This window comes from Capra hircus, chromosome 21 (assembly GCF_001704415.2).
Source record: "Capra hircus breed San Clemente chromosome 21, ASM170441v1, whole genome shotgun sequence".
Taxonomy (NCBI): domain Eukaryota; kingdom Metazoa; phylum Chordata; class Mammalia; order Artiodactyla; family Bovidae; genus Capra; species Capra hircus.
The window spans coordinates 18,421,010-18,438,529 of NC_030828.1; the positions used below are offsets into that span (position 1 = coordinate 18,421,010).

Below are 17,520 nucleotides of genomic sequence, written 5' to 3' on the forward strand. Positions count from 1 at the left end.
AGAGGCGGGGCAGATGGCCACGTGAAGACGGAGGCAGAGACTGGAGTGGTGCTACCACGAGCCGAGGACCACCAGAGGCCACGAGGTCCTGGAAAAGGCAAGGAAGGGCTCTTCCTCGAGCCTCTGCAGTGTGTGTGTCCTGCTGCCACTTTGAGCTTGGACTTCTGGGCTCCAGAACAGGGAGAGAATCATTTCCTACTGTTCAAAGCCACCAAATTTGTGGAACTAGGTTAAGGCAGCCCTAGGATATGAAGACAGCAAGTAACTTCATTCTGCAAGGCTCTGTTTTAACTTCTATAAAGGGGAGCAAGTGGGTTCAATCTTCCTTCCTCACAGTTATTGTGAGGATTAGTGGTGATCTATATTAACATGTTTTCTGAAGTTATAGGGGTGATAAAGAGGTCAGGTTATTACTATAATAACAGTATTATTAGTCTGATTGTTTATTTACTTATTTTGCTGTTGTTGGTTGTCTAGTCATTAAGTCACGTCTAATTCTTCTGAGACCTCATGGACTGTAGCCCACCAGGCTCCTCTGTCCATGGGATTTCCCAGGCAAGAATATCTGAGTGGGTTACCACTTCCTTTTCCAGGGGATCTTCCCGACCCAAGGACTGAACCCAGGTCTCCTGCATTGCAGGCGGATTCCCTACCGCTGAGTCACCTGGGAAACTTTTTTATTCAGGCTGCGCCGGGTCTTCATTGCTGCACAGGTTTTTCTCAGTTGCGGTGAGTGGGGTCTGCTCTCTAGTTGCTGCGTGAGGGCTTCTTGTGGTGGCTTCTCTTGTGGTGGAGCAGGGACTCTAGGTGCTGAAGCGTCAGTGGCTCCGGCTCACAGGCTTAATAGTCGTGGCACACGGGCTTAGTTGCTCCAAGGCATGTGGGGTCTTCCTGGGCCAAGGATGGAACCCCAGTCTCCTGCACTGGCAGGCGGCTTCTTAAGCACTGAGCCACCAGGGAAGCCCTTAACCAGCTTGTTCAGTGACCTGCAGAGCCGTGGCGAGCAGTCAGTGCCAGGACTGGGAGAAGGAAAGTGCCAGGATTAGCACAAAACCATCCCCGAAACCAAGCTTATATTTTACCAAGTCGATTAAATCTGCAGATTACACCAGACATAATTATCACTTTGCTTTAAGAAAATGAAATATTCCAATCTATTTTAATGGTGTGTGCTCCGTGCATGCAGGGTATTAAAGAGAAGCTTGTTGGAGATGCACTAATGGTCCTTAGGGTGTTTCTGAAGGCTTTCTGCACTGTGAGTTTATATCCTCTGGTGCCTCTTGCCTTTGCCTAAACTGTATCATGGCATTCAGAATCCAAGCTTCTTTTCTTTCGAACTCATTCTTTATCTCGGAGGCAATCTCTTTGATTCTTGCTAGGCTTTCTCGACGGACAGTTCCCATCTTCTTGGTAATGGGAAGACACCATCTTGCCCAAACCAGAAACTTCAGAGAGCACTGTGCAATGTCAACTCAAATTTCTCCAAACCCATGCCATTGGAAGACTGCCGGCTACTCTGATGCAAGTCTTAAAAGATGCTTCCAGTTTTTATCAGTAAGAAAAAAAACAGACTGGACCAGTGAGAAGCAGTGGGCCATGTGCTCAGCCAAGACCGTACCCTTCATCGCACAAGAGTAAATGAGACATGAGTAAAAGAAGTGTCTGGCACATGGCGAGGGCCCTGAGATGCTAACTTGTTTGGATTTTTTTTTTCCCCCCTTTGGATTCCATTTTGTTTTTCCCCCATTGATTCCAAGGGGAGCTGCCATGTTGAGAGTGGCTTCTGGACGGTGATGCAAAGCACGTGGGCTGTGGGGCCAAGTTGGGTCAGAAAAGAGCTGGTCTTTGAAAAGAGCAGACCTGGGTGTTAGCAATGCTAATAATCACAGTACTCATTCCTATTACTTGCCATGTAATGTTGGATCAGTTATTTCACTTGGCCAGGCCTCCAACCCCTCATCTGTCAAACTGGAGAATAAGGACATCCCCACCCCGCTGTAGGGTTAGGGGGGGTTTCCTTCTTTTCCCTGAGATGAGAGTGGACCTCTCATACATTGCTGTTGTTTAGTCGCTCATTCGTGTTCGTGTCTTTGTGACCCTATGGACTATAGCCCGCCAGACTCCTCTGTCCATGGGATTTCCTAGGCAAAAATACTGGAGTGAGCTGCCATTTCCTCCCAACCCAGGGACTGAACCACGTCTCAGCACCTCCTGCGCTGGCAGGCAGATTCTTTACCGCTGAGCCCCAGGGGAAGCCCTCGTACACATCACGGGCTCAGTATACGTCTCTTCTTTCTCCTTCTCTGCTACTGGAAAAGCCATACACACTCAGCCTTCTGACGGGGAATCCCAACAGCATTCATTCTTCTATCAAGGATCAGGGAGGGGCTGGGTGGGGCAGGCAGAGACCCCCCACAAAGGAATGAAATGTGCTAAGAAGCTGTCAAAAGCCCCAGCTCAAGCCTTCGGTTCCTGCGGAAGGTCGCTGGAAGCCTCGCACCTCTACCCTTGCGATGATCTGGCTGCCCCAGCTCACAGAGCCATCTCCTCTAGGGCCAACAGTCTTTCTTCCTGGAACTATGAAACCCTTCCCCACACCCCAGCCCGCAGGCTCCATTGGGCAGACCCTGGCAGTCTACGTGGCTCGTGGCAGATGGCGCCATGTGGACTAATCAGGAAGTCAGACAAGAAAATACGACCCCCTCTTCCATTTGCCAGGAACTGGGATTGTTTGGATTTTAATCACAGCCACAGCTAAGAGCCAACATGCGGCCCCTCCAGCCAAGAGATAAATTTTCCACCCTCAACATTCAATTCTTCTTCTAAAAAAAAAAAAAAGACCCCTATCAGGCGACTGCTCCCTCAGAGAGGGGTTTCTTTATTTTCCAATATAATTCTTTTCTTATTTAGCAATATGACAGAAATGAAATACTCCGTGGACATGGTGCTTCTCCCACAGTGACTCGCCCTGGAGGGAACGTCTTCATTCCGCCATAAGTCACAGCCAGCTCACTGGTGTATTGATCCCGGGCAAAGATGAATGCAGAGTCCCATGAGCCTCTGGGAGAAATCTGACATTTTCTTTAAATATATATCCATGGAACAACTGTTTCTAAAACTCCAAGAAACAGGTCACAGGGGCAGCACACCATTGATTTAGCAGTCAATGACTTTTAGAAGGAGCACTGAACGTTGTCTCGATAATTCCAACAATGGCAGACCAAGAGGTCCCCTGGAGAGATGCTGTCCCTGGACTCCCATAGATGAAAGGGCTGGGTTCTTGGGAGAACTAAACGAAAGACTCTCAAGAAAGACAGCCCCCAAGTAGATCCTTTAGGGCAGGGCCCCTGGTCAGTCTTAAAGCAAGGTAAGGAAAAACTGCAATCACACATTTGTTTGAAAATTATCACAGAATGGATCCATCCTTGGATTGGAAGGGTTTTCCTGGTGGCTCTGATGGTTAAGAATCTGCCTGCAATGGGAGAGACCTGGGTTCAATCCCTGGGTCGGGAAGATCCCCTGGAGAAGGGAATGGCTGTCCATTCCAGTTTTCTTGCCGGGAGAATCCCATGGACAGAGGAGCCTGGTGGGCTATAGTCCATGGGGTCACAAAGAGTCAGACATGACTAAGTAACTAACACACCTGGATTAAAAAGACTGAAAAAGTTGGGAGATGGCTGAGCGTAATAGTCAAGATCTTGAGTCCATATGCTACCATTCAGCTAACAGGAGACCTAACCAAGATACTTAGCCTTTCTAAGTACCGCCAGGGTCCCCAAAGTTGAAGTGATAGTAGTCATTCTGACCTGATAGAATTGTTCTAAGGATTAAATAACATACATAACTCAATTGCTTGGCACAGTGCCTGCAACAAAGATCTCAGAAGTCAGCATTAGCAGTGATCAAAGCAGTCATGTTCGTTTACCTTTAACATCTTGCCTACCTTCAAAGATGGGAATGAACACAAGTGCATCAGGTGGAAAAACCTGATGCTGAGATGTCTCTGTGACACTGCCCAGTTTCTCTGTGTTTTATAAACTAATGAGTATATATTTGGGCTTCCCAGGTGGCGCTAGTGGTAAAGAAACTGCCTGGCAATGCAGAAGACACAGGAGGCACCAGTTCAGTCCCTGGATTGGGAAGATCCCCTGAAGGAGGGCATAGCAACTCACTCCGTTATTCCCACCTGGAGAACCCCATGGACAGAGGAGCCTGGTGGGCTACAATCCATAGAGTAGCAAAGAGTCAGACACAACTGAATCAACTTAGCATGAACGCACATGAGTATATATTTACCTTTTTTTCAAGCTCAGAAGTTTTTATTGATGTACATCTGATGGTAGCTATATATGAACTCCGATCATTACAGCTATTGTGCTCCGGAGAAGCTAGTGGGAAGGGCAATGTCCTAAGGTAGGAAAGCGATCTTATCCTAAACCCTCCAACACTGTCAAAGAGACCCTCTCTGCCCTTCCCATCCCTGGAATGGCCTCTTTCAGCACCATGTAGACATCTACTCCATGAGGATGAGTAAGGTATATACAGGACTGTCATGGAAATGTACATATTCTCCCTCCTCACCAACTGGGTCAGAAAAGGTTATGACTCATCCTTGAACTCAGGTCTTAACCAGTTGGAGGGAGAACAAGTTGAAAGGGCAACAGCTTGGGCAGGGATCCAAGGTCATTCATTGCCTCTTGGTAAAGGATAGGAAAGCAATCTGCATTCAGTGAATCTGGATCGGAGTCACCAAGTAAAAGAGAAGACACGTGAGCAGTGTCTCTGGAACGCTGCGTCCCTAATTCCATCCATGTCTCAATTCCTTTGCAATTTATTCCCTGATCTGTTCTCTCAACATAATATGCCGTCCTTCATGCACAGACCTGACCCTGATGGCTCACACGACAACATGAGTTCTTTTTTCCAGCAGTGGTTGCAAGCTTTCACTCATCCATCCAATATGTGTTTGTGAAAAATGGCTAGCTGGGGTAAAAGCACACTGATCAGTCTCAGGATGCAGCAAGGCTCAGCCAGGTCCACAGGCAGATTGAATAGATATGCGGGCTTCGTCCCTTCAGGATGCCCATGCTCAAGCCAAATCGGCTGACGGAAGATCATGAGAAGTGGGAAAGACATGCAATCTGAAACTAAAGGCTTATGTCCAAGTCCTGGTTCTGCCAATCCCTAGCAAGGTGATCTTGGCTGTGTGTCACATGCCTTTCTGGAGCTAAAAAATCCTCACCTTAAAGGGTGGAGATAGCATTTTTATGGGAAGCATAATAATACCTACCTTGGTTGACACTAGTGATGATAAATCAGAGGTCATGTAAACGAAAGCACACCTAATAATCTATTTACATATTACAAATGTTATTTATTATAAACTAACTCTCTTTATTATTATAAATTCAATACTGTTATTAATTAACTACTAACAGGTCACAAAACTACATCCTGCTAAGAGATGAAATTCCTATTTTCTGAAATGTACTATGCCCAGAAAGAGTATCAGAAATCAAGGAATGAGGTGACTCCCTCTCACTGAACATGGTACACCCATGTCATCCACCCCAAAGACCCCTTCAGGTGTATGCCCGGCCTTCAGTGGCTTCACCCGACCTCTGACCACCACTCCACCAATGTGGACAGTTTTCGAAACTGAACTTACAATTCCCGAAGACTCAGCGTCTGGAAGAGCTGCCATGAGAGTGTGGTGAGCCGGTTACTTGACAGGTTTCTGCAAGACGGACAAATAAAGAAAATTAACGGACGATCTGGAGTCAGGCTTGCTCTGTGTGGCAGGCATGGTCATCTCGTGGGAGCCTGGCTTAGCTGTGCTCCTCCTTTGTTCCATTCGGCTAAGAGCACATCGGCCAGTAGTCCAGGCTACAGACCATGTCTTGAGAGGATGCTGAGACCTTTTAAAGAAAAGACTTTACAAATCAAATGAAATACATAAATTAATAAAATTGTCTTGGTCATTCTCTGCTATCCTCTCATCACAATAAAATTTCACCTTTTTAAGCCCACCCTCTTTCAGGAGGACAGAGAACCCTCAGGGTAGAGCGTGTACAAACCAAGTATTTTTTTCAAATGAAGTACAGTTGATTTACAAGGTTGAGTTAATTTCTGCTGTACAGTGAAGTGACTGTTAAACAAAATACATTTTTTTTCATATAATTTTCCATTATGGTTTATATAGGTAACTGAATATAATTCCCTGTGCTACACAGTAGGACCTATTGCTTATCCATTTTACATACAGTAGCTTGTATCTGCTAATCCCAAACTCTTAATTTATCCCACCTCCCTTTTTTATTACTGAGGCATAGTTGACTTACCAAAAGAGCTGTACATATTTATATGTCTTAAATGAGTTTAAAATAATATATATATATGAAATGATAGCCATAAACAGTGCCATAAACTTAACTGGCACCTCTAAAAGTTTCTCCCCTCCTTTTTTTTTATAATAATATTTAATAGAACATGTACCCTTTTCCCAAAATTGTAAGTGTACAATACTGTATTGTTAACTATGCCCTACCCTGTACTATAGATACCTGGGACTTCTTCACCCTGCATAAGTGAGGCTATTGCGCCCTGTTACCAACAAACATTCTTAACATTCACACAAGTCAAAAAAAACCTCCACATCTGTAATCCCTTCAAGCCAGTCCCTCCCCCAGCAACCCTGCCCATCGATGATCAAGACATCAGCCTTTGTGTTCACACTTCTGTTCTCCTCCTAATGGTTATTTAATTGTTCTCATTAGGATGTGCAGGGAAAGGAGCAGTCATTAGTCTTCTGAATAAAAGAAGAAACACACCCACGGTTATTACTTTGCCAGGCTCAACAAATAACTTTCGATGTGATAACAGTCCTTCAAGGCAGCAGTGGGAGACATTGGACTCAAAGTGGTACCCCAGGAACTCTGGGCTCATCTAGTGATGAGAAAGAAGAGCAGTAAAGACTGCACTGAGGCAAATGCCTACCCACACACACAAGCACATGCATATTCATGTCTATCAAACATGTTGGTAACAAATGCACAGAGACTCCTGTTTATACACATATGCATAGATTTACAAGTGCACCTATGTTTAGGGAACTTCTAGAACAAATATTTGTTCACAGCCAAATATAGGCTCCAAGGAACGAGGGGGTGGACAGTAGATAAGGTCTCTTGGGAACGTATGTTCAAGTTACTAATGAATAAGCAACAGAATTGCAGTTTGTGATGAGTAGAATAAAGGGCCTAAGCAAAGTGGGGCAAGAAACTGATGGGGAAGAGAGACGGGGCTATGTTGGAAGTGTGTAAGACCTCACTGCTTATCCATTTTATATATAGCAGCTTGTATCTGCTAGTCCAAAACTTCTAATTTATCCCTCCCTCCTCCCCCCTTTTTTTTACTATTAAGGTATAGCTGACTTTCCAAAATTTTTTTTCCATATTTAATATATATGTCTTGATGAGTTTAAGATAATAAATATCTATGAAATAATCGCCATAAACAAGCATTCTGAACATTCCACAAGTCAAAGGCTTCCATAAATGCCCTCTGAGAGGGGACATTGGAGCTGAGACAAGAGGAGTGAAACTGAGCTGAGGGCCAGGGAAGGTGTGTTCCAGGCAGTGGGAGCGTCAGGTGTAAAGCCCTGAGAGGGATAAGGGGGCCAGAAAGGAGGCCAGTGAGAAAGGAAGTAGGAGAAGTGTGGTCTAGGATAAATAGGAGGGAGACTTCCCCGGCAGCCTAGCGGTTAAAACGCTGCACTTCCAAGGCAGGGGTTGCTGGTTTGATCCCTGGTCAGGGAACTAAGATCCCTGTGCCATTTGGTCAAAAAATTTTAAAACTAAAAGCAGAGTAAGCACCCAGAAGGGGCCATGCCACACCCACCTTTTGGGCCAAAGTAAGGCGTCTGGATTTTACTTGAAGGAGCAATGCGAGAGCAGCGAACAGTGTTAAGTAGGGACGTGGCATAATCTAACCGGCATCTTTAAAAACAGGAACCCAAGACTGGAAGCCATAAAAGCAATTAGGAGATGCTGCCATATTCCAGGCAAGAAGAGCGCACAGAGATGATTAAGCTGATGAATTCAAGCTAGGCGGTGAGGGAGAGCTGCCAGAATTCCTGTGGGGTTGGATCAGGCCACAGAGGGAGACTTGATTGCCCAGGAGAGTGGTGCTGTCATTTAATGAGCCCAAGGCTGCAGAAGGGTCCCAACTGGAGAGCGGCATGGAGATCAAGACCTTCCCCCTTGCAGACCCTAAGCTTGAGATGCCTGTTTGATGTCCACAGAGAGACGTGACACAGCCTGCCGGATGCATGGGTCTGGAACCCATAGGAGAAGCTCATGCTGGGTGAGGTCACAGAGGGTAATCATGGCTCATCAGAGGAGCAGATATTCAAAGCCAAGGACAAGCTGGAGGACAGGGCTTCCCCCTCGCATTTGAGGCAGACCTATCTTGGTGACATGCGCTTCCCTGGTGGCTCAGATGGTAAAGAATCTGCCTGCAATGCAGGACACCTGGGTTGGATCCTTGGCGAAGGAATATCTCCTGGAGAAGGAAATGGCAATCCACTCCAGTATTCTTGCCTGGAGAAGGCAGAGGAGACTGGTGGGCTACAATCCACGGGGTCACAAAGAGTCAGACATGACCGAGCAGCTAGCACTATCTTGGTGAAAGCCCACGACTGCGTGAGGGAGGAAGACCCCATTCTTGGGGTGCAAGGGACTGGGGACAAAGGGAAGGTCTCCAGGGAGGTGTACCCCAAACTTACTGTCACACTCTCTCCCCAGCCCCCAGCACTCTCTCCTTGGCCCTCTTTAGGAGGGTCCCTCATATCCCCACACTGTGACTAACTTCCTCTCTGCAGAGCTGTGGAACGCTGGCATGAATAAAAACACAGCCTCTCACCAAAAGCCTATAAACCTCCTTTTAATGACTGAGTAATATTCCATTGTGTATATATAGCACATCTTTATCCATTCATCTGCCGTTGAATACTTGGGTTGCTTCCATGCCTTAGCTGTTGTAATAAAAAAAAAAAAAAAAAGCCTGTAAACCTTAACCCATCCGCATGCTCAGCTTCACAAAACCCCTAACAATGGCATCTTTTTCCTACAAACCGCCTCATTCCCCCACTGAATTGGAAGGGAAGGGGGACAGAAGAACTGCATGACGACCATGTGAGAACACCCAGGCGTCCAGCTCCCAGCAGAGCATCTCCTGCTCGGAAGGGAGGAGCAGGCGATCAGACATGTACGCCCATCAGAGTCGTGACCTTACACCTGGGAGTGGACCTGAAGCTGAAGCTCGGGGTCAAGGATAACAGGATTGGGCACCACCCTAGGTATCTCCATTACCATCAGCTGCCCTGATGTTTCCATAACGGTGAGTTTATGCACCAGAACCTTGTTGCTGGTTTACGCACACAGCACCAGAGGCAGCAGGAGTTAGACAAGGCCCTGGGGCCTTGAGCTCTCTGCCCGACTCCAGCGCAGTCTGGAACAAAGTCCCTGGTTCTAAAGCTGAGCGGCGGCTGCCGGGAGAGGCAGCAGCCGGGAACCCCAGGTTCACTGCGCCCTGGGAAACACGCCCCGCCCCTGCCCCCACAGGAAGGAGGAGGCGGGGACCCAGGAGCGGTCCAGGTAAAGTGGGGACCCTCGCCCGTCTCTGAGGGAGGAGCAGCCCAGAGTTCCTGGGGGGCCCGAGGCAGGGAGCAGGCTGCCAGCAATGTCCTTTCACAAAGGTCAAGTTTTGCTACATTAGGCAGAAATGTCAAGAGAAAATTGGATTCTGAAATAAAGAAAATAACAGGCATTCTGGGCAAATAAAGAATAAGAAATGGCATTATCTCCTTATTACAAGTTGGTGGGGCGGGGCCGGGGAGACCAGACACAGGGGAGGGGGCTCCCGCTCTCCCAGGGGTGTCCCTTCTGTAGCTCCACCCCAGGCCTCCCCGACCCACCAAGCCCCACCTGGGGGAGAAAGAGCCCCTGCGTTCCTTCAGCTCTTTGGCCAGATGGCGCGGCCGTGGCCGGACTCAAAGGCTTTGTCCATGACTGCCCTCTTCCCTTCCTCCTCCTCGATGGTCCACAAACCACCTGCACCTTCTGCGGTCCAGACCCTCTTCTCTCACCTCCTCCTGCCTCCCCACATCATCTCCATGGCCAAATTCACCAAGGGCTCACTCAGCACCAGCTACTCCACTACTTGGGGCCTCCCCACTGGCTCAGGAGACTGGGTTTTATCCCCAAGTTGGGAAGATCCCAGAGAAGGAAATGGCAACCCACTCCAGTATTTTTGCCCAGAAAACCCCATGGACAGAGGAGCCTGGCGGGCTATAGTCTATGAGGCCGCAGAAGAATTAGACACAACTCAGCAACAAAATAACAATGTCAACAACTCAGTTACCCACTTTCGCTTTTATGATTTCATTTAATATTTATAGCAACTATTTCTGGAGAAGGCGATGGCACCCCACTCCAGTACTCTTGCCTGGAAAAGCCCATGGATGGAGGAGCCTGGTGGGCTGCAGTCCACGGGGTCGCAAAGAGTCTGACGCGACTGAGTGACTTCACTTTCACTTTTCACTTTCATGCATTGGAGAAGGAAATGGCAACCCACTCCAGTGTTCTTGCCTGGAGAATCCCAGGGGCGGGGGAGCCTGATGGGCTGCTGTCTATGGGGTGGCACAGAGTGGGAAACGACTGAAGCGACTTAGCAGCAGCAGCAGCAGCATACAAGGTGGGTATTGCTATGATCTCCACGCGATAGATGAGGAAACTGAGGCTCAGAGGCTGCCAATCAAAGTTGAACAGCTCTGAGCAGTCTTAACGTAAAGACTCCAGCAACAGGCACCAAAACGACATACCTAGGAACATTTGCAACCAACACACAGACATGCAAACGCCCAGGCCCACATACACACAGCACAGCACCTGTCCCCAGAGAGAGCAACACTGTGCTGCAGAAGTCCCGGGAGGAGCGCGTATACACAGCCTGGGCAACCATACACCGCGGCCTGCCAGAGACACACAACAGAAGCATCCAGCCCGGAGGCAAACACACAAAGCACAAGCAAGGGCAAGCATATTCACCCCCAGCAAGGCAAGCAGGGCACGCCTCTGGCCATCCTGCCTCGGCGGCACAGGCGCTCACGGTGCTGTGCAGATCGAAAGATGAAGCAAAGACTTACCACCCACCTACCTCCCACTGCCCCTGCTTCTCCTTCTAGCTGATGCCTCGCCTGTATTCACCTGTCATCAGTTATTGATGGGCCGGTTACCCCACTCATCAGACAAAGGTTTAATTAAGAACCATCCTGCCTCTGAGCTGCATAGCAGCCCCGCGCCTCCTCCCTCACAGATCCATTATCACCCGTCTCTGACTTTTGCTCGAGTCCGTGGCCAGTTTCCAAGTCACCTGACCGCTGGAATTAATTTGGTGAGCAAGATTTTACGAGATGATGCATCAAACACTTTCCCAAAATCAAGCCCCATGACCTTGCCCCGTATCCCTCATCTGAGGCTACCAAACAAGGCCATTAATTTTGTCCTGCTCTATTGCTCCCCTCACAGCCCAGACTCTGGGGCCCAGAGTAACGAACGGCGACGATGCGGCTCCTGGGTGCTCTGGGGCCAGATGGCCAAATCTGACCCTGAGGGGGAGACGGCTGAGGTGGCCCCTCCCGCATTAGCCCCGTGGTGAACAGAGGGAGCCTTGGGATGGAAAGTAGTTCCGTGACCCTCCTAAAGGGGCGCCCAACTGCAGCAGGATGGAGCCCCAAGAGTCGGGAGGATGTCACCCTCTACCCTGGGAACCCCACCATCCAACAAAAGCGTCACTCAACATGGAGCCTAAAATGTAGAGAAAGACACAGCAAGGGAAGGGGGGGGGCTAACTGGGAGGTTGGAATTGACGATATGTACACTGTGGGCGCAAAGGGACACGACTGAGCGATTAAACTGAACTGGACTGATCACTGTGCTCAGCTGCTTCGGTCATGTCCGACTCTTTTGCGACCCCATGGACTCTAGTCTGCCAGGCTCCTCTGTCCATGGAATTCTCCAGGCAAGAATACTGGAATGGGTTGCCATTTCCTTCTCCAGGGGATCCTCCTGACCCAGGGATCAAACCCAAGTATACTGCATTGGTGGGCAAATCCTTTACCATTGGGGCCACCTGGGAAGCCCCCTATATACACTACCGTATGTAAAACAGATAGGTAGCAGGAAGCTGCCGTGTAACACGGGGAGCTCAGCCCAGTGCTCTGGGATGACCTGGAGGGGTGGGATGAGGGTGGGAGGGAGGTTCAAGAGGGAGGTGAGATATGTATACTTACGGCTGATTCACAAGTGGAGTAGTGGTAAAGAATCCTCCTCCCGACACAAGAGACTTGAGAGACGTGGGTTCTATCCCTGGGTCAGGAAGATCCCCTGAAGGAGGGCATGGCAACCCACTGCAGTATTCTTGCCTAGAGAATCCCATGGACAGAGGAGCCCGGTGGGCTACAGTCCATAGGGTTGCAAAGAGTCGAACACAACTGAAGTAATGTAGCACACATGTGGCTGATTCATGTTGCTGTACATCAGAAACTAACACAGCATTGTAAAGCAATGTTCCTCCAATTAAAAAATTAAAAATAAAAAAAAGATGGACTCTGTGGTCAAAAGAAGCCAACCAGGTGAATACTTCTGTTCCACAAACACTGAGACAACTAGGGGCTGACCTTCCAGTTTGCTAAAAAGGTTGAGAAGGAGACGCTAATTGCCACCCACAAAGCGATGCTGAAGATGGAAGCCTCTGTGGACTTCCCAGATTAAGGGTGTGGCTGACTGTGGCAGTGCCTCCTGTCCTATCAGCAGAGGCAGGCCCGGGGCAGCCTGGGTCTTAGGACTCGAGTGTGGAATGGACTGTTGGCCACAGGTGCCTAGCTATCCCTATGCTACGGAGCCCTCAGGAGCATTGAGCATATCCAGTTGGATATATTTTTCACAATCTGCATTAAACCCTGGGTGCTCCTCCCCTAGCCCAGTTGATTTTCCTTTTTCTTGATTTATTGTACTAGCTAGGATTTTCAGTGTGATGTTGAGTAGAAGAAGTAAGACAGCTTTTTCCTTGTTACTAAACCTAGAAGAAAAACATCCAGTGTTTCATCACTGAATATGATGTTATGGATGCACTTTGCTAGGTTTCTCGTAATTTCATCTGCCTACAACCTTATCTTTTTGAAATTTGGGAATGTAATGTATGGCAATAGATATTAAAGTAAATATTGTTTTTTCATCTTTGAAAAAAAAACAAAGTAATTAAGGCTAAAGGAGGCCATGTATCCTAATCCAATATGGTTGGTGTCCTTATAAGAAGAGATTAGGACACAGACATGCATGGAGGCAGATGACAAGAAGACACCAGGAGGAAAAGTCAGCATCTACAAGCTGAGGCAAGAGGCCTCAGAAGAGAGGAACCCTGGTGACACCTTAATCTTGGACTCCCAGCCTCCAGAACTGTGAAGCAGTCATCATCCCTGCTGTGGAGGCCACCCAGTCTGCAGCGCTTATGGCAGCCCTAGCAGACGAGCATACCTATCCTCAGCCCCTCTTTTGCCCTCAAGGTCCTGACAGCAGAGTTGACTGCCCAACTGTGATCTCTGAAAGCGTCCAAGTCTTGATTTTCAGTCCCTCCCTCTCTATGCCTATGTTTCATGACCCCAGGAAACCAGCTTCCCAATCAGGGTCCAGCCACGAAGATGCAATCTGGGGCCTGTCCGCTTGGTCAGCTCCTGTCCCAGGCATATGCTAGCCTCCTCTTGCAAAAGATGGTTACAAGAGAGCACAGAGACCCAGGAGTGTGTTCAGCTGGCATCCCAATTGTGAATGCCACAGTCACCGACTTTTCCTAGAGAATTCACCCTGCTGCTTGCAGAAAGCATTATTCTAAGAACCGTACGAAGCTCCAAGACTTTGGCCACATGATGCAAAGAGCCAAATCATTGGAAAAGACCCCGATGCTAGGAAAGTTTGAGGGCAGGAGGAGAAGAGGGTGACAGAGGATGAGACAGTTGGATGGCATCATCAACTTAGTGGACATGAGTTTGAGCAAACTCTGGGAGGTAGTGAAGGACAGGGAAGCCAGGCATGCTGCAGTCCATGGGGTCGCAAAGAGTCGGACAGGACTGGGTGACTGAACAACGAGCTCCAAGCATCAGGCGTGGCTACCCAGAGAACAACAAAAGGCCACCCCCTTCTACTCTCACAAGCTCATGGGGGCTGCGGCTTGGTGAGATCATCATGATGTAATTCTGACTTTCTCCATCCACAAATGCAGCGTATGAAAGAGGCAGTTCTTCCTTCCTGAAGACCCCACACCCCCTCAGCGATTTGTCTCTGCCTTTCGAATTTTTCCCATGAAAGAACTATCTCTTTGGTCTTCTGGGAGACAGTCAACTCCCTCCCCTGCTAAGCCACACCAAGATCCGTTTGAAATCACTGACAGATGTGGAGGAAAAGTCCAAGAAAGAAGAATTCCTTGATGCAGCACCAACCCTACAGAGAATTTGCTTAAAAAGGAACAAACCACAGAGAAAGAGGAGGCTGGCAGAACCAGGGAGCTTCTCCCAGAACCAGGGAGCTTACACTTCATGATCTTGAACGTGGGACTTGGCACACACCAGTCCTGCACCAGAGATGCCTGCTGCCCCCCGTGGGGCGAAGTGAGGGTGGCTGCCCTCAGCCTCCTTGAAGGAAGGAAGCTCCGGGTCATCTCATTACTAGGGCTGCTGCCGACCCCTGAGGGGTCCCCCTTGAGCTGACCCCCTAAAATCCAGGCCCTGTGACAAGGAAGCAGATGCTGCCACCCAGTGCTCCTCTTGAAGGCCAAGGAGTATTTTTCTACGTCGTTGATATATTTGCTTTTCCCTCAATTAAATTGCTGTAAAAGGGGGGTGTAGGTTAAAGCCATTTGAGCCATTTTTATTCAGCTAAATTACACTGGATGGCTCATTTAATGAACTTTAATGAAGCCAAAATGCTTTCTCTAATCAAATCTCAAGTGACGTGACTGGTGTCTTGACCTGAGATCAGGAGACTGGAGGCAGCTTGTCCACAGGCCTGGGGCTGAGCTAAACCCTGGGTTTCCCAGAGAACGTTCCTGGGAAGCCGAGGTCTTCTGTATGCCAATGGGTATTACAAGGCCAAAATTTTCATGTTGCTTGAAAAACTTGGCACTAAATGAAATTAAACAGGCTTATTTACTGCAGAACTTCTCAGAACTTTTACCAAGTGAAGGATCTGACCCATCGAGTCTCTCAAATTTGTTGTTGTTCTTGTTTAGCTGCTCTATCGTGTCTGACTCTTGGCGGCCCCATGGACTGTGGCCCACCAGGCTCCTCTGTCCATGGGATTCTCCAGGCAAGAATACTGGAGTGGGTTGCCATTTCCTTCTCCAGGGGATCTTCCTGACCCAGGGATTGAACCTAAGTGTCCTAAATTAGCAGGTGGATTCTCTACCACTGAGTCACCTGGGAAGCCCCTCTCAAACTTACTGGATCCCAGAACCTTCTTCAAGAAATGTCATGCAAAAATAATCACTGCACAAAATATACTTAGAGCTGGGGTCCCCAAACTCCGGGATCTAATACCTAATGATCTGAGGCAGAGATGAAGCAATAATAACAGAAATAAAGTGTACAATAAATGTAATGGGCTTGAATCATCCTGAAACCATCCCCCTCAACCTCCGGTTTGTGGGGAAAACTGTCTTCCATGAAACCCATCTCTGGTGCCAAAAAGACTAGGGACCACTGATGAGAGAAATGATGGTCAAAATAAGAAGTATATGTTTGGTCCTTATCCACAGTTCCTGACACAGAGCTCCCAAACCCTTGTTATTTCTTTAAGGACAGATAAACAGGAGCACCTTTTGTTATAAGACTCAGTCTCCTGGCTTCAGTTCCTGAAACTGCTTCAGAGAGTGAAGTGACTTTGCTACTGCTAAGTCGCTTCAGTCGTGTCTGACTCTGTGCAACCCCAGAGATAGCAGCCCACCAGGCTCCCCCGTCCCTGGGATTCTCCAGGCAAGAACACTGGAGTGGGTTGCCATTGCCTTCTCCAATGCGTGAACGTGAAAAGTGAAAGTGAAGTCACTCAGCAGTGCCCCACTCCTAGTGACCCCATGGACTGCAGCCTACCAGGCTCCTCTGTCCATGGAATTTGCCAGGCAAGAGTACTGGAGTGGGGTGCCATCGCCTTCTCCCTTTAGAAATCCCCGAAAGATATGCACCTGGTTGTCAGGGGAATCAACTATGAATAGAGGGTTGGAACTTCTAGTCCCACCCCTGATCTCCAGTGAGGGGAGAGGACATCTGTCACCAACGGCCAATGATGTCATGAAGCCCCTGTAAAACCCCAGAAGGGTAGGATTTGGGGTTGGGAAACCAGAATACTTCTATGTGTCACCATGTCAAGCTGCAAACGCCATGGGGACAGAGGTTCCCTTGTTTAGGACTTCGTTCTTCATATCTCTTTATCCAGCTGTTAATTTTTTTTAAATAGTTATTAATTTGGCTGCACCAGATCTTAGTTGTGGCAGGCAGGATCATTAGTTGAGGCATGTGAACTTAGCTGTAGTATATGGGCTCTAGTTCCCTGACCAAGGATTGAACCCAGGTCCCTGCACTGGAAGTGTGAAGTTGTAACCACTAGACCACCAGGGACGTCCCCATCTGGCTGTTGGGTTGTATCCTTTAATGTCCTTTGCAATACACCACTGATCTAGAGAGTAAAAGAGTTTCTTGAGTTCTGTGAGCCACACTAGCAAATTGATCAAACCTAAGGAGTGGGTCGTCGAACCTCTGATTTCTAGCCTGTTGCTCAGAAACCCAGGTGACAACCTGGACTTGCGATTACCATCTGTAGTGGAGGGTGGTGTGGTGGGACTGAACCCTTAATCTGTGTAGTCTGATGCTATTTTGGGGTAGATAATGTCAGAATTGAGTTGAATTGTGAGACCCTCAGCTGGTGACCCAGAATTGCTTGATGGCGGGGAAAGTCACATGTTAGAATTGGATGCAGATTCATTAACCATTGAGTGCCAAGGTCAGCAAGCTGTGATTGTGGGCCAGCACTCTGCTTTTGTAAATAAAGTTTTATTATAAGACAGCCATGTCCATTTATTTGCACATTGTAAGCTTCTCTCTAGTGGCTCAAATGGTAAAGAACCCACCTGCAATGCAGGAGACCAGGTTCCATTCCTGGGTTGGGAAGATTCCCTGGAGAAGAGAAGGGCTACCCACTCCAGTATTCTTGCCTGGAGAATCCCATAGGACTGGTGGGCTACAATCCATGGGAGTGCAGAAAGTTGGACATTACTGAGGGAGTAAGCATGAGTGGACTATGTCTACGGTCCAGGTGGGATAAATATCTTCCAAGATGTCCACAGCCTGAACTGCGGAATCTGTGAATACCTCAGCTTCTAGGGCAAAAAAGACTTTGCAGATGTGATTAACGGTAT

At 48.2% G+C, this 17,520-nt stretch overlaps 1 protein-coding gene across 4 annotated transcripts in view; it reads right to left on the reverse strand.

Annotated features, from left to right (window-relative positions):
- Positions 1-17,520, reverse strand: part of NTRK3 (neurotrophic receptor tyrosine kinase 3) — a 416,320-nt gene that overhangs the window by 291,004 nt on the left and 107,796 nt on the right. For all 4 annotated transcript variants that reach the window (XM_018066411.1, XM_013972912.2, XM_018066413.1 and 1 more), the window contains exon 4: positions 5,669-5,737. In XM_018066411.1, coding sequence (XP_017921900.1) covers positions 5,669-5,737 — 69 coding nt within the window. The remainder of the gene's footprint in view (positions 1-5,668; positions 5,738-17,520) is intronic.